The sequence below is a fragment of the Phocoena sinus genome, chromosome 12, assembly GCF_008692025.1.
Source record: "Phocoena sinus isolate mPhoSin1 chromosome 12, mPhoSin1.pri, whole genome shotgun sequence".
In the NCBI taxonomy this organism is placed as follows: domain Eukaryota; kingdom Metazoa; phylum Chordata; class Mammalia; order Artiodactyla; family Phocoenidae; genus Phocoena; species Phocoena sinus.
Genome location: NC_045774.1, coordinates 57953647 through 57978291, shown reverse-complemented (window position 1 = coordinate 57978291; position 24645 = coordinate 57953647). Strand labels below are relative to the sequence as shown.

The following is a 24645-nucleotide window of genomic DNA, read 5'->3' as shown; positions in this document are numbered from 1 at the left end:
CTAGGCCAAGGAGTTTAGATTTGCTGTGTGGAAAACCAGTAAAGGCTTTGAACAGGAAATGAGAGCATTAAGGTGGTGGAAGCAAGGCAGACTACTCGAGATACTCGTTTTAGTAGTTTTGATGTGAGTCTAGGAGGTCTGAGCTAAAGTTCTCAGCTGAAGTAAAAAGCATCTAGAGGAAGGATGAATAAAATTATTTTTATCCTTGGCTGCTTGCTCTTCTTCTCATCGTAGTTGCATTTGATCGTTATAGATTTATTTTGAAGTTATATTTTAAAGCTTACATTTTTTAGTTAATGACACACTTACACTGAATTTCCCTTTATATTTTAACAGACCATAATAAATACATTTTTATTCACTGAATGGTCAAGCTTTGCATGGTATTTAATTTTAACTGCTTTTGCCTCTTCTCAAAAATAAAGAGGAAAATCTTTATTTTTGTTATTTCCATGTTTACATATTTTAGCATGCAAATTCTCCTCAGGTTTTTTCAAGAGGCCATTTCCAGAGCAAAATTGAGCTCGTAGGGTAACATCTTGTACCTTTTATTAGTTATGAAATGGTGATTTAATGATTCTATCAATATTATTTATTAGGCTCTTTGCTCTATTATATATTAGGCATATCTAGAAATTTCTAACAGACGTTCGAAGCATGGCAAACAGCAACATTGCTTTTTGGAATTATCTAGGCACCCTTATTTGAAGACGTGAGACATGCACAAATTGTAATGAGCTGCCATCACTGAGTTTGTCTGCAGTAGTAGATGAACTTTCAGGTCCCCTCCTGGTATGAGATGCCCTTGGGAATAACTTGATATATTATAGTCACTTAATGAAAGACTGAATCACCTTTGTACCTCTGTGTATTACTCGGGACAAGAGAGGTCAAAATGGAATTGTTTTGAATGGTTTTGGAAAAATTGTTGTAAGAAATATTATAGATAACTTCCAAAGATTCTGCAGCTAGCTACTGTGGCTGTAGAGCTATCTTACCACTATGACAGTTGTATTTATTGTTATTGAGTTATATTCATGAAAATAGCAACTTATTTTTTTCACAGTTCTGTTGAATTAGAAATGTTGAGCTTATAGAATTTATCTTTCAGATCTTATCTCTAGCAATTGTTAGCAGCAATTGCTAGAGTCTTTTTCACCTATTTTTATGGAACTAGTCATGGCTACTCTAATACAGTTGGAAGTTATCCTGCCATAGTTTAGCCACGTCAATCATGAAAAACTGTCTCCTGATTCCAGTTTCCTTTTAAATTTCTCCTCTTGGCATGTTTATAGTTGTTACGTTTATTAGAGACAGTGCGTGCCCTCCAGTTTTATTGCATCATTCTGTCCTCCTCTTGCTTTTTCCCTAGTCAGTAGTAAGCAATACACTATATAATTCTGTAATAACAGTGCACGCATAAAACCATGTATGCTTCTGAAACCTGAAAATATTTGATCTCTTGTTACAGATACACTGTAACACTTGCAGGTTTAACTCCACATCTGTTACTTTAAATAATCCCATAGAACCCTCTTAATTTCACTGCCAGCAATCTGGTTTCCTTTTGGTGAAGGTAGAAACTCTCTCCCTGCAAAGGTTGTTTCTGGCCTCAAAAAAAAATACATCAGTGACTGCTATGCTGACTTTTTAGGCTACAGAGAACAGAAGGACCAAGAATTCTCAAGTGTAGTTTTCCCTTACACATAGTAATTTTATCTCTACCAGGATAGATGTCCTTCATTTCATGTTTTATGTTAAATGAAAACATGTAATCCTTGACGTTACCAACGACAAAAACTTTAATGCATCATGCAAAAAAAAAAAAAAAAAAAGGTTATCTTCTCTGAAATTCTTACACTGCAGGCTTGTTTATATTTTCTGGCCATGTCTAAACTTCAGATATCTTCTCTTCTATAGAAGTCTCAGGAGATTATTAAAGTGGACCCTTATGGTCTTTTTAGATTGTCTTCATAAATAAACCTCTAAGTATTATTTTAGAAAGCACTTCACTCAGTAAGGTGAGACCTCTGTGTTACAGATTTGTACTTTGGTTTTTACCAACTCTTGCATTTAGTTAAATATTTATTATGTGCACTAAAATGCTAAAGGTGGGCCCTTAAGGAACCATGTCCATGGTCTCACTGGGGAGGCAAGACCAACATTTTAGAGAGGAATTGTAAGATGTGGCTGGTCATGGGACCTCCAGGCCCCTGCAGCTGCCTTTTCATTCCCTTGGCACACGGTTGGGGGAGGGGCAGACTCCCCATTAATCAGCCTCCTTATACCCCCAATTTACCTTCCACTACCCTGCTTCTCTCTCTTCACTCAGCCACATGGGTTTCAGGAGGAACCTGGGGCCTTGTTTGAAATAGGCCAGTGAAGTCTGCAAAAAGCACACACAAATTTGCTGAGGGGATGTGCAAGGTCAAGGAACGGTCTGATTAAGTGAGTCTGCAGAGAAAGTTGACATTTTAGGAGGTGTGATGGATAGAATGGGTGATGAGATGGAAGGAAATAACAATGGGGCCGGGCAAAAGTGGTTGCTTCTAGGACAGTCTACCTGCCATTACAGGGAACTTCTTTGTCCTTCACCTTGCTTGGGAGCACGATAGTATAAATATTTGTAAAGGTAAGGTAACTATTTATGGTAGATAACTAGGTATATGGGATTCGAAATAGGACCAAAAGATGATATACTTTCTTGCTAAATAGTTTACTCAAGGAGGCAGATATCGCAAACAACACTGTTTCATTGGTGTTTACTAAACATACGATATATAATGATATGTGTTGTGTAAAACGCATTCCCAATAGCGAGAATCCAATGATGACAAATCTCACACAAATTGAAATAAACAGATGGCTGTGTTTAGTCACATTAGATTTATATATTAGGCAGCAGGACTTCATTGAATAAGAAAAGACCAATGAGAAGAAAAAAATGAAAAAAAGTGGCATGAATGAGACTTTGCAAAAATTATAAGATGAAAGGAAGAAAATTTGGAGGCAGTAAATGGGGACTTTAAGATCCTTGAGGACAGGAGATGTTACCCTTGATAACAAGATTGCCTTGGGCACCCAAAAGCCCTCAGGACATATTGAGTGAGTGGGTAAATGAATTGATGGATGAGCCCACCAAGGTGAAGTTGATAAGATAGGTGGATAAAGAAACAGAGGAGAGATGAGATGACCTGGGTATATAGCCCTTTCTCCAGAGGCTTACAGATTCAGTGGGGGAGATAAGAATGTAAATGGATAATTTAAACACAGCATAGAATGTATGTGATAAAGGCATGTGTTGGCAGTGGTGTAGCTATGGTGGTGTGTGTTGGGGCTCACCTGTCCTTCCAGCAGTGAACTGGAGGAGGGAATTGGGGGCTGACAGTGAGAGAACTAATCGCCTCTAAGCTTAGAGACCTTCATGCCATGGGGAGTTTCCAGCAGGTTCAAATTTATTCCTATTTTCAAGGTTTGCAGTGAGCTGCAGGTTGACAGTTAATAAAGCCCTGAACCCCTTGGGCGCACCCTCAAGGACCAGACTCATGCTCCATCTCTAGCTGTGCTCTCCCCCCCTCACCCATTTACCCTTCTTCTCCCATTGCCTGTGTCCCAGGAGCTCCCTCACTCTGGAGGAGTGCAGCGCATCTTAATTTTCTCTCTACTTTGGAAAATTTTCCTCTCCAGTCTTCCCTGCTTCTCAGATTGACCTTAAAAGACCACTGATCAGTGTTTGGAGACTTGCCACAGTCCTAGCTGTCACTCAAGGTCACCTATAATTGGTTCCTAAATTACCTGCACCCTCTGATCTGGCCAGACTTCTCTGCTCACTATTTGCTGAACACCTTGTCCTTTCCTGCTTCCATGCTTGTGCTTATACATTTACTTCTGCCTGCATTGCCTCTATTTCTCAAAATTCTGACTATCTTCTAAGGCCTGGATTGAATGCTGCCTCTTTCATGAAATATAACTGAGTTATATTTCTCCCTTGTGCCTCCATTTATAATAATCTATCTTCTACTGCCTTCTAGATATGTCAGATCTCCTCTCTTGGACTATAATATCTTTGAAAGTAGTTAACAATGTCTACTTCATACCCACCCCCAACCTTGCCCCAGCATCTAGTATGGTGTCCTCCACATATTCACTCACTAAATGTTAATGAAATGAATGAATGGATAAGTAAATACATTAAAAAATTATGCAGATACTTAGCTGGTTGCTAGAGAGACATAAAAACCCCAAGTAGGGAAAATATTCTGCTACTATGGAATTTATAACCTATGTAAAGAGGCAAAAGATACACATGAAAAACAACCTAAGGATGGTTTCATAAATGCCGAATCTTGCAGTACAAATCAAACACCTACCTGCTGAGGGGGAATTAAATGTGGTAGAATCTAGAGGCTCTTTCAAGAGTAAAGCTTTGAATGAGCACTCTGGCTCACACTCTAGGGAAGAGAACAGTCCACATCCTGTCCTGAAGTGGGCTTTCTAGTCTCCACGTCTCCACTGTGATCTCCATTGCAACAATGGAGAGAGGTGACAACTGATATTAGCTCTGTGTGTGTATGTGTGTGTTTTGGTTACAAAATAATTGCCCTGATGTGAGTGTCTGTACAAGAAATGCCATTTGGCTCTGTCTTCCATCTCAGGAACCTGTCTTTGTTTACGGGCTCAGCCCTAGTTCCAGGGCCCACTTCCATGATCAGTAGACACTTTCTATTTTTTTTTTTTTTTTTTTTTTTTTTGCGGTACACGGGGCTTTCACTGTTGTGGCCTCTCCTGTTGCGGAGCACAGGCTCCGGACGCGCAGGCTCAGCGGCCATGGCTCACGGGCCCAGCCGCTCCGCGGCATGTGGGATCTTCCTGGACCGGGGCACGAACCCGTGTCCCCTGCATCAGCAGGCGGACTCTCAACCACTGTGCCACCAGGGAAGCCCAGTAGACACTTTCTAGATCACTCTCTTATTCTTTAAAAATCTATGTGCATTTTCGGTGCTACACCTTTATATCTAGGAGGGATCGATTTCTTCCATAAGAAAGGGAAAAGTTCTAAATTTTTGGTTTCTTTGTTTAGTTGGTTTGGTTTTTGACCTTTGAACACAAAAGGCCTTGTGAGGGTAATGTTCCTTCATGGTGTGTCTTGACCCTTAGCTCCTCCTCTACCTGATCCCCACTGTCTTTGTCCCGTTCCAGGCTCTTCAGAGCAGGACATCACATTTAGACTGCTTCATCCCTCCTTATTGTCCTTTCAGTCTCTGAGCATTCCTGCTCAGAGTAAACTTCCTGAAATATCATTTACATCGTGTACCTCCCACCCCAAGCCCTACTTAAAAACCTACAGAGGCTCAGTGTTGGTTATGGTATGAAGTCTGATCTCCACAATCGGCCCAGGCTACGTCTTTGCCTCTTCCAGCCACCTCTAGCCCCACCACATCAATTCTCCATTCTAGCTGTGTACTCGCCCTAAGGACACCTTTCCTGTTGAGCTTCTTAAATCCTATCCACCCACCAAAGCACAGCTGCAGCCCACCTCTCATCTCCCAGATCCCTGGCTATAAGGCATAATTCATGTTAAACACGTCTCTGTTTCATAATGTAGGATGGTTTGGATCTAGGGGAGAGTTAGTGTCCAAAACGACATTGAGCAGTGGGCAAAGCAGCTAAATCAGATGGAACGCCTCTGCTTCTGGCTTAATGGAAATGAAGGCTGGAATTTGTGATTCTGCTCTGCAGCTGAACTGAGGAGAAGGGGGGAATGGCTGAATCCACCATCACAATGTGCCTGGGGAAATTTATTTTAACAAAACCTATCAAATCAAATTTTATTAAAACTAAATAGTGAAATTAAAGACAGCAATGCCTTATTTGACAGTGCTTGGTGGGATCTGACCCGCTCATAACGGGACCTTTGTAGAGTTAAGGAAGTTGGATTTGGATATCTTTGTCTAAGAAATTGAGATTTCTTTAATTCTTCCGTCTTTCACAGATTTTAGGAAACTTCTTTAAGCATATTGTAGCGCACTGAATTGCAGTGTTTTCCTGGAAGGTCAAGGTCTGGATGTATATTATTTAATAGATAGCTTATGCTCTTTTAGTTTTCCTTATTATTTTACTGTGCTTGGCTTAGAAGATGAGAAGGTAGATCCATCCTTCCATTTACAGACACCAGTTTGAAATTGATTAACTCAGTAGAGGGCCTTGAGCTTCAAGTTCTTTTTACAAAATTACAAATCTGATAGATCTCCTCTTTTAGTATGCAGAAGGCCGGTAATACGCCTGCCAATCTGTTGGCCCAGTTCTAGGACACTGCCAAGAGCAGCTTGGGCAGCTGTCCTTTGTCCAAACTCAGAATAAACCATTGGAAGGCCAAATAAAGCAGCAGTAAGGGGTTGGAGCAGGTGGCGCCACCTGTATCCATCTAATTCAAGCCCATCTAATCTGCCACTTATATGTGAAAAATCAGAGAGTGAGTCAGAGTACCAGTGAAAAGATGGATGTGGTTCTGGCTTATGCTCAAAGCCCATCATGGAAGAAGATTACCATTAAAACTAGTGCTACTGGTCCTGGAAACCCAGGATTTATCCAATGAGCTAGAGTCATTTCTATATTACCTATGCAAGTTGGGATATTCTTGATCATTTACAGCTGTGTGTGCCAGGACATAAAGGGCCTAATTAAATGTTTATTACCTGTTTAAAATCTTCAGTGCAATGAAGATGCCTGCCAGCCTTTAGGACTTTACCTTCGGATTTATAAGAGGATGTGGATTGTGGATTTCATGGTTGGGAACAGCTCTCCATATGGAACCTTATAGGAGAGTCCTTATAGAGTTACACTGGAGGAAAACTGGCCTCTGGTTCCGAGTGCTGATTCCCTTCCAGCTGCATGTCAACCTGACAGCCAATGAGATGTCGACTATGCTTACTTTTCTGTGAGAAAAATGAGTGAACCAAATCCCAGGAACATTTTTGTAACTGTTGGTGGGGGGTTGGATTAAGAGAAGCCCTAAGTCATTTCAAACCACATTTGAGGCATATTAAAAAACTTCTCATGTTTCTACTTCATGAAATATATCAGGAACTTACAGGTATGAAAGATTTCTCACCAGAATATTCTTTGAGCTAAAAATAACTAAAATGTGGATTAAAGGTAAAAACAACATCACAATAAATAACAGATTATACTATAAGTGGAGCAAATCATAACAATAATGAGTGAAAATCTTGTGAACCATTCTTAAAAATTGATTTTGAGAAGATGACAATTTATACCATTTTCTAAAATGAGGGGAGAAATGGCCAAAATATTTAAAATTTTTAATAATTGAATTTTGAGTGAGTATTTGCTTTCTAATTATTTACAGTGTAAATGGAAATATTTATTGCTCAGTTCCTCTAGTGAAGCCATCCTTGACTCTGGAATGTGACTCAAGATTGATATTTTTTCCTTTTAAAATGTATTCTCTAATTTTTCTTGAAGGTTTCCTTCCTTACAATTTCTAGGTAGTAAAATTTTTCAAGTCAGAAATGGAATCTATTATTTGACTGCTGTTGAGTTACAGTATCACAGGCAAATGTTTTCAGTCTGCCTCCCAGATTAGCAAAATAACTTGCATAATTGTCATTTTAAAATGCATTTGATTTTGACATTAGTTTTTTCTTTACCCTTATGTTTATCGTTGAGAAGACCCCCGGCAATTTCCAATGTGTGTAAGCCAAAGCCGTTCTTTACAGTAAACACGACTCCTGTTCAAGGGAAGCATCCCCAGCAGTGGGGGTTATTTTAATGGACATGCTGTATTACTTTAATCTAACCCTTTTACCATCTGTTCTTCCCATAACAGTGAATGAAAAAAAAAAAAGGACATATTTTATGTTTCAGGGTTACATTAGTAAAAAGTAAGATAAAAGTGATTTAAAAGCATGCATATGTTCTTAGTACAATGCAGTCTGCATCTGTGATGTTTTTTCTCATGGTTCAGATACAAATCAAGAGGAAAGCTGCTCATGCCTGATAGAGTGAAAGTTTTTCATGGAAAACAGGACTTTACCATAAGAGGGTCTCTCTCTATATTTTACAGCTAAAAATGATAAAAATAAAAACCTCAGTGAGCTGCCAGAATAAAAATAGATAACTGTAGCATCTATTGTTGGAACATCTGGTATTTTTCCTGAGTTGGCTTGCTGCTGCCACATCCAGATGAATGCAGAGCACCTGTCTGGAACATGCTCTTGAGGCAGGAATGAATCTCATGACTGTTTTCAAAAGGGGAATATCTGTGTTGTAATTGTGGTGGAAGAACGCTTCAGTGCTATGAGGACGTAACCGAGGCTGTGTGGTGTTGGTCTACTGGAGTGTAGAGGTTGGAGAAAACCCCCTTTGTAAGAACATGCTTAGGGACCTGGGATCCATTCCTGCACAGAGGGTAGGACACTGCTGTCTTTGTTATCTAGGTCCCTAAGTCTAGATGAGTCCAGGATTCTGGAAGGAGTAAGGGCTCTGGAATTGCATCTCTCCTCTTAAACTTCCTAATCATGTGAACTTGGGCAGTTCTGTTTTTTGTTTTTTGGTTTTTTTTTTTGAGCTTCATTTGCTGCATCAGTAAAGGGGTTAATGATACTTTTAAGATGTTGTGAGCATTTAATAAGATAATGTCTGTGGGATCTCAGTATGGTGACCAGAGCATAGCAAGTATTTGATAATGGTAGCTATCGTTATTGTCATGGGCATTAGTTAGCATAGGCGAATCATATGGTAAATTGCCTGTTAGTCATAGTTCACTTTCCCTTCCCAAGCAGCTACAGTGTTAAAAGTGATAGCTCCCTTCTTTGAACTCCTAAACGGTACTGTTTTTTTCTTCATTCCGGCCCTTGCCATTTTTCAACTTGTATTAACGTTATGTTCTGTGGGTTATTTATACCCCTCCTAATATGAACACCTTGAAGGTGGGGCTGTATTTCTCACATCACTTGGCACACTGCCTTGCAAATACTAGGTACTCAATAAATATTAGAATGAATCATAGAATGAATTATTATAAATAGTTCCCATTGAATGCATATAAAACCCCAGCTGATGGCTCAGACCTTTAACCGGTTAACAGTCTCTTCTAGAAATAATGATTCTTTCATGAGCCCTGAATCTCAGAGAGGAGCTGGGGGATGTGGCTGGCATCTGACATCCATTTCTGGCAGGCATCCAAGCTCTTTGCCGGTCAACGTTAGCCCACCTTTGGTGGGTGACATTTGGTTTCATAGTTATTAGAACCAGGGCATCCTTCGTCTAACTCTTTTTTTTTGGCCGTGCGTCATGTGGGATCTTAGTTCCCTGACCAGGGATGGAACCCATGTACCCCGCAGTGGAAGTGCGTTGTCTTAACCACTGGACTGCCAGGGAAGTCCCCTGACTCATTTTTAAATTTACCAATATGAAAGCCTGTTTTGAAAATTAAATTTTAAATAAGAAATAGGGGTAAATTAAGGTGCAGAGTATTCATAATAGTAACAACTTTTCTAAGAAAGAGAAACAGAGGTTTCCGCAAAATTAACCAAAAATTAGTTTCAGTGAACTTTCTTTGTTGATGTAACCTAATTAAAATAGGGAATCGAATCATTCAGTTTCTTAGCTTTAAACAAAGGAGGAAGTGTTGTTACCTTTTCAAAGGAAGAAGAGCAGATATTCTATAGCTCCTAAAATGTGATTTTGTTTTACCTGAAAATAGTCTAGATATCAACAATTGCTAGGAGAACCAACCACAGGTTCCAGCTAGCTAATCGATCATGAGTGTCACTCTCTCTCCACCCTTAAAACAGATCTGTGGGCTTTTAGTCAAAGTTTAAGTGATAAGAATCGTTGGTACCAAAGAGCAGTTCAACTCTGAAAATCAGAGCATTTGGAAGAAAAGGCCCTAATGTTTAAGTGATTGGCCAGTGACCTGATTTCTTTTTGCAGCTGGGATGTTGTTTTTTAAAATTTTTATATTGAAGTATAGTTGATTCACAGTATTGTGTTGGTTTCAGACGTACAGCAATTGTGATTCAGTTATATGTATATATAATATATTTCAGATTATTTCCATTATAGTTTGTTATAAGATTTTGAATATAGTTCCCTGTGCTATACAGTAAATCCTTGTTGCTTATCTATTTTATGTATAATAGCTTATATCTGTTAATCCCATACTCCTAATTTATCCCCCCCCCTTTTCCCTTTGGTAACCATAAGTTTGTTTTTTATGTCTGTGAGTCTGTTTCTGTTTTGTATATAGATTCATTTGCATTATTTTTTAGATTTCACATATAGGTGATATCATATATTTGTCTTTGTCTGAGTTGCTTCACTTAATATGATATTTTCTTGGTCCATCCATGTTGCTGTAAATGGCAATATTACATTCTTTCTTATGACTAATATTCCATTGTAAATATACACCACATCTTCTTAAACAGATCATCTGTTGATGGGCACTTGGGTTGTTTCCATGTCTTGGCCTATTGTAAATAATGCTGCCATGAACATTGGGGTGCAAGTATCTTTTCAAATTAGAGTTTTTATTTTTCCCAGATGTATACTCAGGAGTGGGATTGCAGGGCCATATGGTAGTTCTATTTTTGTTTTCTAAGGGACCTCCATACTGTTTTCCATAGTAGCTGCACCAATTTACATTCCCACCAACAGTGCACAAGGGTTCCCTTTTCTCCACAAGAGATGTGGATTTCTTTATCCTTTAACATACATGTTTTATCTCTGGCATGCCTGTAGGATGGGACTGAAAATATGGCCTCTAGATCAGCCGTCCCCAACCTCTTTGGCACCAGGGACCGGTTTCGTGGAAGACAGTTTTTCTGCGGACGGAGGGTGCCTGGGGGCGGGGCATGGTTCAGGCAGTAACATGAGCAATGGGGAGCGGCAGGTGAAGCTTCACTCGCTAGCCCGCCGCTCACCTCCTGCTGTGCGACCGGTTCCTAACAGGCCTTGGACTGGTACTGGTCCGCGGCCTGGGGGTTGGGGACCCCTGCTCTAAATAATACAGTCTACGGAAAAAAATCATTTTTACAAGATGGTGATATAACTATTCCTGTCCACCAAAGTGAAAGTCGTTAATCAAGGACCTTTACACAATACATACGTATCTGTAACATTTGCATTTTTTAAAATTTATTTTATTTTTGGCTGCATTGGGTCTTTGTTGCCATGCGTGGGCTTTTCTCTAGTTGCGGCAAGCGGGGGCTACTCTTCGCTGTGGTGCGTGGGCTTCTCATTGCGGTGGCTTCTCTTGTTGCGGAGCACGGGCTCTAGGCGCACGGGCTCCAGTAGTTGTGGCACACGGGCTCAGTTGCTCCGCGGCATGTGGGATCTTCCCGGACCAGGGCTTGAACCCATGTCCCCTGCATTGGCAGGCGGATTCTTAACCACTGCGCCACCAGGGAAGCCCCAACATTTGCATTTTTAAGAGTACTTTGATACGTATTATTTATTTGCTCTTCCCTGTAATCATATAATGCAGGTAGTCTGTTCCTATTCTGCAGATGAAAAACTCAAAGCCCACAGGAGGTGATCTTTTGTACAAGTCATGTTGGATGATAATAGATCAGGATCCTCCCATATTTGAGTTCAGTGCGGTTTCTACTGGAATCCCTAGTTGATAACTTACAATTACATTTTTTATGCACAAAATATTTATCATCGTTAATGAAAACAAAGATATTTAATTAAATTATAGCTTTATCAGAGCATGTCTCTATTTCTTCAGAAAAATAAGTTTTTAAAAAAATAGTCTTTTCCCTAATCATTCTATAAAAATAAGATATGTTTGCTATGTAGGATTTTTTATTTTAAAACACTTACTTTGAGGGAATTCCCTGGCATTGCAGTGGTTGGGACTTGGTGCTTTCACTGCCAGGGCCCGGTTCCATCCCTGGTTGGGGAACTAAAATCCTGCAAGCTGTGTGGCACGGCCAAAAAAAAAAAAAAAAAGATTTTATACATAAAGAAAAGTTGCAAGAATAAAGTATTTTTGCCTACTAAACCTTGGTTCATCAGGGCTTAACATTTTGCCATATTTGCTTTATCATATTCTCTGGGTCTTCTCCCGTCTGCCCTCATTATTTATTTCTTCTGAACCATCTTATAATAGGTTCCATATATGATGCCTCTTTAACGACACCTTACTACTTCAATGTATATTGCCTGGTGTAATGGTTTCTTAGGAGCGGGAAACTGCCGTTTCTGTTAGCTGTTGCCAAATTCCCCTCCATAGCAGCTGTATCAGTTTACATTTCCACCACCGATGCATGGGAGGGAGTACCTTGTTCTCCACACTCTGCCAAACAATATGTTATCGAGCTTTTGAACTTGGGCTAATCTGATGGTTAAGAAATATTATCTCAGTGTTTTAATTTGCATTTATCTTATTCAAAAGTTAAACATCTTTTCATATGTTTAAGGCTATTTTAATATTTTTTGTGAATAGTCTATGTCTTTTGACCATTTTTCCTTGTGCTTTCTTTTAGTTTCTTTTGTTATTTTTCTAGCTTTGAATGAGAATTGAATTTAGATTTATTCTTTCATTTTTACTGATTTAGGTATCTAAAGCTATATATCCCATAAATCCAGATATATAGTATTTTCATTATCCTTTCCCTGGAAATTCTGTAGTTTATGGTTTATTTGCCTATTTTCCCCAGGAGTTAATAGTTTGGGGTTTTTTTCAGGTGGAAGGGTTTTTTGTTGTTTTTTTTAATTGTTCTTAATTTCTATTTGTTATTCATTGTGGTCAGAGAGTGTTGTTTGTAATACTTCTACTTGGTGAAACTTACTGAAATTTTCTTTGTAACCTAATATTTGATCAATTTTGATGATATTCATGTATGCTGAGGTTTATTCTTTATTATATGTAAAGTTTGATATATAGCCATAACATTTATGATTTTGTTTTTTAAGTCTTCTGTAGCTTTTCTTGTTTTCTTTTTTTTTTTTTTAACCTACTTTATTTGTCTTATACTGAGAGTGGTGTCTTAGTCTCTTACTATTAGGATATTTCTCCTTGTATCTCCTATAGTTTCAGCTTTATGTAGGTGGTATCACCATGCTATTTGATGCATAGACAGAAAGACAGAAAAAAAGAAGAAAGTTTTAAAGCAAGAGAATGACATCATTAGATGAGAGTTTCAGAAAGATCTCTGAGGTGGTTAGGTTCTGGGAAGCCCCAACACCAAGCCAGGTTGGAGGTTCATGGAGCTCGTTTGTTTTTCCTCTGTCAGGAAGACATCAGCATCAGAAGGACAGAAAGCAGCTTGGTGGTTTCTAGGTGCTGGAGAAAATGGGGAGTTATTGTTTAATGAGTAGAGTCAGTTTTGCAAGATAAAGAGTTTTGGAGATGGGTGGTGGTGATGGTTGCACAGGAATGTGGACATACGTAATGCCACAAAAATGGGTAAGATTGAAAGTTTTATGTGTATTTTACCACAATTAAAAATAATTTTAAAAAGAAAGGGAACAGTTAAAGAGGACCTGGAAGTGGGAAAACATGTTGTCATAGACATTCATGTATAGGTTTTTGTTTTTTTTAATAAATTTATTTATTTATTTTTGGCTGTGTTGGGTCTTTGTTGCTGCCCGTGGGCTTTCTCTAGTTGCGGTGAGCGGGAGCTACTCTTTGTTGCAGTGCGTGAGCTCCTCGTTGCGGTGGCTTCTCTTGTTGCAGAGCACAGGCTCTAGATGCACAGGCTTCAGTAGGTGTGGCACACAGGCTCAGTAGTTGTGGCGCACAGGCTTTGTTGCTCCGTGGCATGTGGCATCTTCCCAGACCAGGGTTCGAACCCGTGTCCCCTGCATTGACAGGCGTATTCTTAACCACTGCGCCACCAGGGAATTCCCTATAGGTTTTTATATGAATATAATTTTCATTTCTCTGGAAAAAGTGTCCAGGATTGCATACAGTAGGTGCACATTTAGGTTTTTTAGAAAGTGCTAAGCTGTTTTCCAGAGGGGCTATACCATTTTACGTTCCTACCAGCAACGCATGAGTGAGCCAGTTTTCCTTCATCATTGTCAGCACTTGGTATTGTCGCTATTTTTTATTTTAGCAGTTTAATAGGTATGTGGTGATATTTCATTGTGGTTTGAATTTTCCATTTCCCTAACTGCTAATGATGTTGAGCATTTTTTCATGTGGTTACTTGTCATCTCTTTACCTATTGGGTGAGATGTGTCTTCATGTCTTGGGCACATTTTAGTTTTTATTTTTGAGTTTTGGGAGTTCTTTGTACATTCTAGATGCTAGTCTTCTTTTATGGAAATGACACTTGTCTGAGGGTGCCAGTTTGGATTTTGCTTGATTTTGAGTCCCTTTCCTGTGGCCAGTACTGAGAGCCAGTAAGTATTGATTTGTCTTCATATTTTGGCATTTACTTGTGCTTTTCTTTCAGAGGATAACTGTCTTCATTTTGCCTATGTCCTAATCTCTCTCTCTCTCTCTCTCTCTCTCTCTCTCCTTCACATAGTCTCTTAAACATCTTGGTACCCTACTCTCTGTACCCACAGGCTCATAGCAGCTGCTGTTGGACTTTCTTTTTTTTTTTTCTTTAACTTATAAGTAATTTGAACTTTGGCATATTCCCTGCCTCCTAGTAATGCTGATAACATGGGTCACGTGTGATTTAATCAGTGCTCCGTGATGGACTTATAGTTTCTTGGGGAAGATGTGTGAAGAGATTCAGATTCAAATGGATGCCATTATCCTTCCTGCTCAGAAGCCTCTAGAATGGAATAATTTATTGACCAAAAGACCTCATTATCCCTATAAAACGTGTCATAATGGGATACTTGGGGGAAAATTGACATTATAGTAAAATTATAACTGACATCATAACCTTTCCCTTATAATCATGACAATAAAAATTCTTGGTCTTGGATTACAGTTCTAACTAATTATCTACTTTAAATAAGTGCAATATAGGAACAGGCATAGGGATCATATGTTTCAACACTAGAAAGGATAACAATAATTATATCATATAGAATATTAGAGCTGAAAGAAAAGTTCAAGAAAGACTAGGGCTTCCCTGGTGGCGCAGTGGTTGAGAGTCCGCCTGCCGATGCAGGGGACACGGGTTTGTGCCCCGGTCTGGGAGGATCCCACGTGCCGCAGAGCGGCTGGGCCCGTGAGCCATGGCCGCTGGGCCTGCACGTCCGGAGCCTGTGCTCTGCAACGGGAGAGGCCACAACAGTGAGAGGTCCGCGTACCGCAAAAACAAAAACAACAACAAAAAAAGACTAATCTAACCCTCTATGTCATTCTACAGCTGAGGCTAAGAAAGGTGAAGCAATTTTCCTGAGGTGTCCCTGAGAGTTACTAGCGAGGGTGTCCCTGGAACCAAGTCCTCTTGGCTCCCTGTCCCTCGTGCCTCTTCCATTAAATGGTCCCAACTCTGGTTCAGGCTTTGGTAGGTTAAGTATCATCATGACCATTTTCCTGTTGAGACAAAAGAAATCAAATCACTTGCCCACGACTGTACATGTCATTAAGTAGCAAACACAGGTGCAAGGGAGACCGGGAAGCTTCACATGCAGCATTCATTCACACGCTGCATGTATTGCCTGGCTGCCTTCCTTCCTTTCTGCCCTCTCTCATTCTCACATACTTAATGAACACCTGAACTATTTCAGATCAAATTATGGGGTGGTAGTGTTAATAGAGTGTGGTCTGTTTTAAAGGGTGGACGTGGCTCATAGGTTTTGTTTTGTTTGTTTGTTTGTTTTGGCTGTGCCGTGTGGCATGTAGGATCTTAGTTCCCCAACCAAGGATCAAACCCATGCCCCCTGCAATAGAAACACAGAGTCTTAACCACTGGATCACCAGGGAAGTCTGCAGCTCACAGTTTTGATGGTGCACACAGGTTCAAGTTTACAGGCATTCTCTTAAAAAGCAAAGGTTTATGGCTAGGCTTTTCCTCTGTACCTCTAAAGCAGTGGGAGGGCTCGGTCTAACTGAACCACCCAACTTCTGCCTGCTTGAAGGGCAATGCTCTTGCTGCGGTGGTTTCCTGATTATCGACAAGAGGCTTATCTGTCAAATTCTTCTTTGGGTGCTCTTGAAATGTGTACCTCAGGTACGCCAGGGTTGCCTCATGTTGAATTTTCTTTGTCAGCGAAGGACAGAATGTTCTTCTCTGCTGTGCCAATAGCACTTTCCCATGTACACTCAGGGAAGGCTTTTCACCCTCTCAACAGGGCTCAAAAGTCTTGACTGGAGTACTTCAGAAATAGGTCTGGTTTATACGTTTATAAAAACAAGCAGAGGGGCTTCCCTGGTGGCGCAGTGGTTGAGAGTCCGCCTGCCGATGCAGGGGACACGGGTTCGTGCCCCGGTTCAGGAAGATCCCACATGCCGCGGAGCGGCTGGGTCCGTGAGCCATGGCCGCTGAGCCTGCGCGTCCGGAGCCTGTGCTCCGCAACGGGAGAGGCCACAACAGTGAGAGGCCCGCGTACCGCCAAAAAAAAAAAAAAAAACAAGTAGAGTCTGGGCAATTCCTAGCGTGGAATAGCACTGATGATCTGAATTTTTCCTAGGCAAGCACATGGATGGTGCTACCAGAGGGCAAATGGATAGCACTTTGGTCCCCACTCAATAAGGAGAGAGGGTGGCAATCCCCGCTTGGTGAAAGTGAAGGTGGTATCTTATGAGAAGAGAGACTGGTGTTCACAGAGAGAAAAGGCAGATGGCAGGTGGAGGCGTGAGGTGGAGAAATGGAGCTCGGGGTGCCTCGATGTGTCCATCCTACAGGCCTGCAGGAAAGAATTTATATTTTCTGGTTTTTTATTTGTTGATGGAATATGCTGATAGTCCATATGTACATTTGGAAAATAATTAAAGTAATATTAGAAGTGGTCGTGGAAAAGTCTTGGACCTGGAATTGGCTGGAACTCTGTCCTGAGCATGCTGTATTTATCAGTGTACTTTGGAGTTGCCCCAGAGCAGCCTCTATACCTCATCTCCCTGGCTGCAAGGGAGCCTGGGAGGAGCTGCCTGTTTGCACTGAGTTGGGAAGAGCTGGGATTTTTCCTCCTGTTCAGGGTGGGGCTAGTAGGAAGGGGAGAGTTTGCCTTGTCCTGTGAAGGTCTCATCATGGGTCAAATTTGCTCAACTAGTGTGTGACAGGTGAAGAACACTGGAGCCTGGGAATGTCTCCTCTCCCTCCCTACTTTCTCACCACCACACGTGCCTGTCCCTCTTTCTTCTTGGGGTAAGAAAGAGAATGTAGAATGGACTTGGATTTATATTTTGGTTCCTGAGACTGTAAAGCAGTTCTGCCACTTTTCTGGAAATCTCTCTAACGTTGAAACTTTTTTTTCTCCTCTCTTCCTTACCAGTATTTCCTCTCAAGTATAAAAACCATGGTTTATACTTGAGAGGAAATACTGGTAAGGAAGAGAGGAGAAAAAAAAGTTTCAACGTTAGAGAGATTTCCAGAAAAGTGGCAGGAACTGCTTTACAGTCTCAGGAACCAAAATATAAATCCAAGTCCATTCTACATTCTCTTTCTTACCCCCAAGAAGAAAGAGGGACAGGCACGTGTGGTGGTGAGAAAGTAGGGAGGGAGAGGAGACATTCCCAGGCTCCAGTGTTCTTCACCTGTCACACACTAGTTGAGCAAATTTGACCCATGATGAGACCTTCACAGGACAAGGCAAACTCTCCCCTTCCTACTAGCCCCACCCTGAACAGGAGGAAAAATCCCCAGCTCTTCCCAACTCAGTGCAAACAGGCAGCTCCTCCCAGGCTCCCTTGCAGCCAGGGAGATGAGGTATAGAGGCTGCTCTGGGGCAACTCCAAAGTACACTGATAAATACAGCATGCTCAGGACAGAGTTCCAGCCAATTCCAGGTCCAAGACTTTTCCACGACCACTTCTAATATTACTTTAATTATTTTCCAAATGTACATATGGACTATCAGCATATTCCACAAATAAAAAACCAGAAAATATAAATTCTTTCCTGCAGGCCTGTAGGATGGACACATCGAGGCACCCCGAGCTCCATTTCTCCACCTCACGCCTCCACCTGCCATCTGCCTTTTCTCTCTGTGAACACCAGTCTCTCTTCTCATAAGATACCACCTTCACTTTCACCAAGCGGGGATTGCCACCCTCTCTCCTTATTGAGTGGGGACCAAAGTGCTATCCATTTGCCCTCTGGTAGCACCATCCATGTGCTTGCCTAGGAAAAATTCAGATCATCAGTGCTATTCCACGCTAGGAATTGCCCAGACTCTACTTGTTTTTTTTTTTTTTTTTTGGCGGTACGCGGGCCTCTCACTGTTGTGGCCTCTCCCGTTGCGGAGCACAGGCTCCGGACGCGCAGGCTCAGCGGCCATGGCTCACGGACCCAGCCGCTCCGCGGCATGTGGGATCTTCCTGAACCGGGGCACGAACCCGTGTCCCCTGCATCGGCAGGCGGACTCTCAACCACTGCGCCACCAGGGAAGCCCCTCTGCTTGTTTTTAAACGTATAAACCAGACCTATTTCTGAAGTACTCCAGTCAAGACTTTTGAGCCCTGTTGAGAGGGTGAAAAGCCTTCCCTGAGTGTACATGGGAAAGTGCTATTGGCACAGCAGAGAAGAACATTCTGTCCTTCGCTGACAAAGAAAATTCAACATGAGGCAACCCTGGCGTACCTGAGGTACACATTTCAAGAGCACCCAAAGAAGAATTTGACAGATAAGCCTCTTGTCGATAATCAGGAAACCACCGCAGCAAGAGCATTGCCCTTCAAGCAGGCAGAAGTTGGGTGGTTCAGTTAGACCGAGCCCTCCCACTGCTTTAGAGGTACAGAGGAAAAGCCTAGCCATAAACCTTTGCTTTTTAAGAGAATGCCTGTAAACTTGAACCTGTGTGCACCATCAAAACTGTGAGCTGCAGACTTCCCTGGTGATCCAGTGGTTAAGACTCTGTGTTTCTATTGCAGGGGGCATGGGTTTGATCCTTGGTTGGGGAACTAAGATCCTACATGCCACACGGCACAGCCAAAACAAACAAACAAACAAAACAAAACCTATGAGCCACGTCCACCCTTTAAAACAGACCACACTCTATTAACACTACCACCCCATAATTTGATCTGAAATAGTTCAGGTGTTCATTAAGTATGTGAGAAATGAGAGAGGGCAGAAAGGAAGGAAGGCAGCCAGGCAATACATGCAGCGTGTGAATGAATGCTGCATGTGAAGCTTCCCGGTCTCCCTTGCACCTGTGTTTGCTACTTAATGACATGTACAGTCGTGGGCAAGTGATTTGATTTCTTTTGTCTCAACAGGAAAATGGTCATGATGATACTTAACCTACCAAAGCCTGAACCAGAGTTGGGACCATTTAATGGAAGAGGCACGAGGGACAGGGAGCCAAGAGGACTTGGTTCCAGGGACACCCTCGCTAGTAACTCTCAGGGACACCTCAGGAAAATTGCTTCACCTTTCTTAGCCTCAGCTGTAGAATGACATAGAGGGTTAGATTAGTCTTTTTTTGTTGTTGTTTTTGTTTTTGCGGTACGCGGACCTCTCACTGTTGTGGCCTCTCCCGTTGCAGAGCACAGGCTCCGGACGTGCAGGCCCAGCGGCCATGGCTCACGGGCCCAGCCGCTCCGCGGCACGTGGGATCCTCCCAGACCGGGGCACAAACCCGTGTCCCCTGCATCGGCAGGCGGACTCTCAACCACTGCGCCACCAGGGAAGCCCTAGTCTTTCTTGAACTTTTCTTTCAGCTCTAATATTCTATATGATATAATTATTGTTATCCTTTCTAGTGTTGAAACATATGATCCCTATGCCTGTTCCTATATTGCACTTATTTAAAGTAGATAATTAGTTAGAACTGTAATCCAAGACCAAGAATTTTTATTGTCATGATTATAAGGGAAAGGTTATGATGTCAGTTATAATTTTACTATAATGTCAATTTTCCCCCAAGTATCCCATTATGACACGTTTTATAGGGATAATGAGGTCTTTTGGTCAATAAATTATTCCATTCTAGAGGCTTCTGAGCAGGAAGGATAATGGCATCCATTTGAATCTGAATCTCTTCACACATCTTCCCCCAAGAAACTATAAGTCCATCACGGAGCACTGATTAAATCACACGTGACCCATGTTATCAGCATTACTAGGAGGCAGGGAATATGCCAAAGTTCAAATTACTTATAAGTTAAAGAAAAAAAAAAAAGAAAGTCCAACAGCAGCTGCTATGAGCCTGTGGGTACAGAGAGTAGGGTACCAAGATGTTTAAGAGACTATGTGAAGGAGAGAGAGAGAGAGAGAGAGAGAGAGAGAGAGATTAGGACATAGGCAAAATGAAGACAGTTATCCTCTGAAAGAAAAGCACAAGTAAATGCCAAAATATGAAGACAAATCAATACTTACTGGCTCTCAGTACTGGCCACAGGAAAGGGACTCAAAATCAAGCAAAATCCAAACTGGCACCCTCAGACAAGTGTCATTTCCATAAAAGAAGACTAGCATCTAGAATGTACAAAGAACTCCCAAAACTCAAAAATAAAAAACTAAAATGTGCCCAAGACATGAAGACACATCTCACCCAATAGGTAAAGAGATGACAAGTAACCACATGAAAAAATGCTCAACATCATTAGCAGTTAGGGAAATGGAAAATTCAAACCACAATGAAATATCACCACATACCTATTAAACTGGCTAAAATAAAAAATAGCGACAATACCAAGTGCTGACAATGATGAAGGAAAACTGGCTCACTCATGCGTTGCTGGTAGGAACGTAAAATGGTATAGCCCCTCTGGAAAACAGCTTAGCACTTTCTAAAAAACCTAAATGTGCACCTACTGTATGCAATCCTGGACACTTTTTCCAGAGAAATGAAAATTATATTCATATAAAAACCTATAGGGAATTCCCTGGTGGCGCAGTGGTTAAGAATACGCCTGTCAATGCAGGGGACACGGGTTCGAACCCTGGTCTGGGAAGATGCCACATGCCACGGAGCAACAAAGCCTGTGCGCCACAACTACTGAGCCTGTGTGCCACACCTACTGAAGCCTGTGCATCTAGAGCCTGTGCTCTGCAACAAGAGAAGCCACCGCAACGAGGAGCTCACGCACTGCAACAAAGAGTAGCTCCCGCTCACCGCAACTAGAGAAAGCCCACGGGCAGCAACAAAGACCCAACACAGCCAAAAATAAATAAATAAATTTATTAAAAAAACAAAAACCTATACATGAATGTCTATGACAACATGTTTTCCCACTTCCAGGTCCTCTTTAACTGTTCCCTTTCTTTTTAAAATTATTTTTAATTGTGGTAAAATACACATAAAACTTTCAATCTTACCCATTTTTGTGGCATTACGTATGTCCACATTCCTGTGCAACCATCACCACCACCCATCTCCAAAACTCTTTATCTTGCAAAACTGACTCTACTCATTAAACAATAACTCCCCATTTTCTCCAGCACCTAGAAACCACCAAGCTGCTTTCTGTCCTTCTGATGCTGATGTCTTCCTGACAGAGGAAAAACAAACGAGCCCCATGAACCTCCAACCTGGCTTGGTGTTGGGGCTTCCCAGAACCTAACCACTTCAGAGATCTTTCTGAAACTCTCATCTAATGATGTCATTCTCTTGCTTTAAAACTTTCTTCTTTTTTTCTGTCTTTCTGTCTATGCATCAAATAGCATGGTGATACCACCTACATAAAGCTGAAACTATAGGAGATACAAGGAGAAATATCCTAATAGTAAGAGACTAAGACACCACTCTCAGTATAAGACAAATAAAGTAGGTTAAAAAAAAAAAAAAAGAAAACAAGAAAAGCTACAGAAGACTTAAAAAACAAAATCATAAATGTTATGGCTATATATCAAACTTTACATATAATAAAGAATAAACCTCAGCATACATGAATAATCATCAAAATTGATCAAATATTAGGTTACAAAGAAAATTTCAGTAAGTTTCACCAAGTAGAAGTATTACAAACAACACTCTCTGACCACAATGAATAACAAATAGAAATTAAGAACAATTAAAAAAAACAACAAAAAAACCCTTCCACCTGAAAAAAACCCCAAACTATTAACTCCTGGGGAAAATAGGCAAATAAACCATAAACTACAGAATTTCCAGGGAAAGGATAATGAAAATACTATATATCTGGATTTATGGGATATATAGCTTTAGATACCTAAATCAGTAAAAATGAAAGAATAAATCTAAATTCAATTCTCAATTCAAAAGCTAGAAAAATAACAAAAGAAACTAAAAGAAAGCACAAGGAAAAATGGTCAAAAGACATAGACTATTCACAAAAAATATTAAAATAGCCTTAAACATATGAAAAGATGTTTAACTTTTGAATAAGATAAATGCAAATTAAAACACTGAGATAATATTTCTTAACCATCAGATTAGCCCAAGTTCAAAAGCTCGATAACATATTGTTTGGCAGAGTGTGGAGAACAAGGTACTCCCTCCCATGCATCGGTGGTGGAAATGTAAACTGATACAGCTGCTATGGAGGGGAATTTGGCAACAGCTAACAGAAACGGCAGTTTCCCGCTCCTAAGAAACCATTACACCAGGCAATATACATTGAAGTAGTAAGGTGTCGTTAAAGAGGCATCTTATATGGAACCTATTATAAGATGGTTCAGAAGAAATAAATAATGAGGGCAGACGGGAGAAGACCCAGAGAATATGATAAAGCAAATATGGCAAAATGTTAAGCCCTGATGAACCAAGGTTTAGTAGGCAAAAATACTTTATTCTTGCAACTTTTCTTTATGTATAAAATCTTTTTTTTTTTTTTTTTTGGCCGTGCCACACAGCTTGCAGGATTTTAGTTCCCCAACCAGGGATGGAACCGGGCCCTGGCAGTGAAAGCACCAAGTCCCAACCACTGCAATGCCAGGGAATTCCCTCAAAGTAAGTGTTTTAAAATAAAAAATCCTACATAGCAAACATATCTTATTTTTATAGAATGATTAGGGAAAAGACTATTTTTTTAAAAACTTATTTTTCTGAAGAAATAGAGACATGCTCTGATAAAGCTATAATTTAATTAAATATCTTTGTTTTCATTAACGATGATAATATTTTGTGCATAAAAAAATGTAATTGTAAAGTTATCAACTAGGGATTCCAGTAGAACCGCACTGAACTCAAATATGGGAGGATCCTGATCTATTATCATCCAACATGACTTGTACAAAAGATCACCTCCTGTGGGCTTTGAGTTTTTTCATCTGCAGAATAGGAACAGACTACCTGCATTATATGATTACAGGGAAGAGCAAATAAATAATACGTATCAAAGTACTCTTAAAAATGCAAATGTTGGGGCTTCCCTGGTGGCGCAGTGGTTAAGAATTCCGCCTGCCAATGCAGGGGACATGGGTTCAAGCCCTGGTCCGGGGAAGATCCCACATGCCGCGGAGCAACTGAGCCCGTGTGCCACAACTACTGGAGCCCGTGCGCCTAGAGCCCGTGCTCCGCAACAAGAGAAGCCACCGCAATGAGAAGCCCACGCACCACAGCGAAGAGTAGCCCCCGCTTGCCGCAACTAGAGAAAAGCCCACGCATGGCAACAAAGACCCAATGCAGCCAAAAATAAAATAAATTTTAAAAAATGCAAATGTTACAGATACGTATGTATTGTGTAAAGGTCCTTGATTAACGAACTTTCACTTTGGTGGACAGGAATAGTTATATCACCATCTTGTAAAAATGATTTTTTTTCCGTAGACTGTATTATTTAGAGCAGGGGTCCCCAACCCCCAGGCCGCGGACCAGTACCAGTCCAAGGCCTGTTAGGAACCGGGTCGCACAGCAGGAGGTGAGCGGCGGGCTAGCGAGTGAAGCTTCACCTGCCGCTCCCCATTGCTCATGTTACTGCCTGAAACCATGCCCCGCCCCCAGGCACCCTCCGTCCGCAGAAAAACTGTCTTCCACGAAACCGGTCCCTGGTGCCAAAGAGGTTGGGGACGGCTGATCTAGAGGCCATATTTTCAGTCCATCCTACAGGCATGCCAGAGATAAAACATGTATGTTAAAGGATAAAGAAATCCACATCTCTTGTGGAGAAAAGGGAACCCTTGTGCACTGTTGGTGGGAATGTAAATTGGTGCAGCTACTATGGAAAACAGTATGGAGGTCCCTTAGAAAACAAAAAATAGAACTACCATATGGCCCTGCAATCCCACTCCTGAGTATACATCTGGGAAAAATAAAAACTCTAATTTGAAAAGATACTTGCACCCCAATGTTCATGGCAGCATTATTTACAATAGGCCAAGACATGGAAACAACCCAAGTGCCCATCAACAGATGATCTGTTTAAGAAGATGTGGTGTATATTTACAATGGAATATTAGTCATAAGAAAGAATGTAATATTGCCATTTACAGCAACATGGATGGACCAAGAAAATATCATATTAAGTGAAGCAACTCAGACAAAGACAAATATATGATATCACCTATATGTGAAATCTAAAAAATAATGCAAATGAATCTATATACAAAACAGAAACAGACTCACAGACATAAAAAACAAACTTATGGTTACCAAAGGGAAAAGGGGGGGGGATAAATTAGGAGTATGGGATTA

General features: G+C 40.9%; 1 protein-coding gene across 1 annotated transcript in view; it reads right to left on the bottom strand.

Annotated features, from left to right (window-relative positions):
- The window catches only part of SIM1 (SIM bHLH transcription factor 1), an 82997-nt gene that overhangs the window by 3368 nt on the left and 54984 nt on the right, over positions 1–24645 (bottom strand). Inside the window, exon 11 of the mRNA XM_032650874.1 lies at positions 3343–3361. Within this exon, the coding sequence (XP_032506765.1) occupies positions 3343–3361 (19 nt within the window). The remainder of the gene's footprint in view (positions 1–3342; positions 3362–24645) is intronic.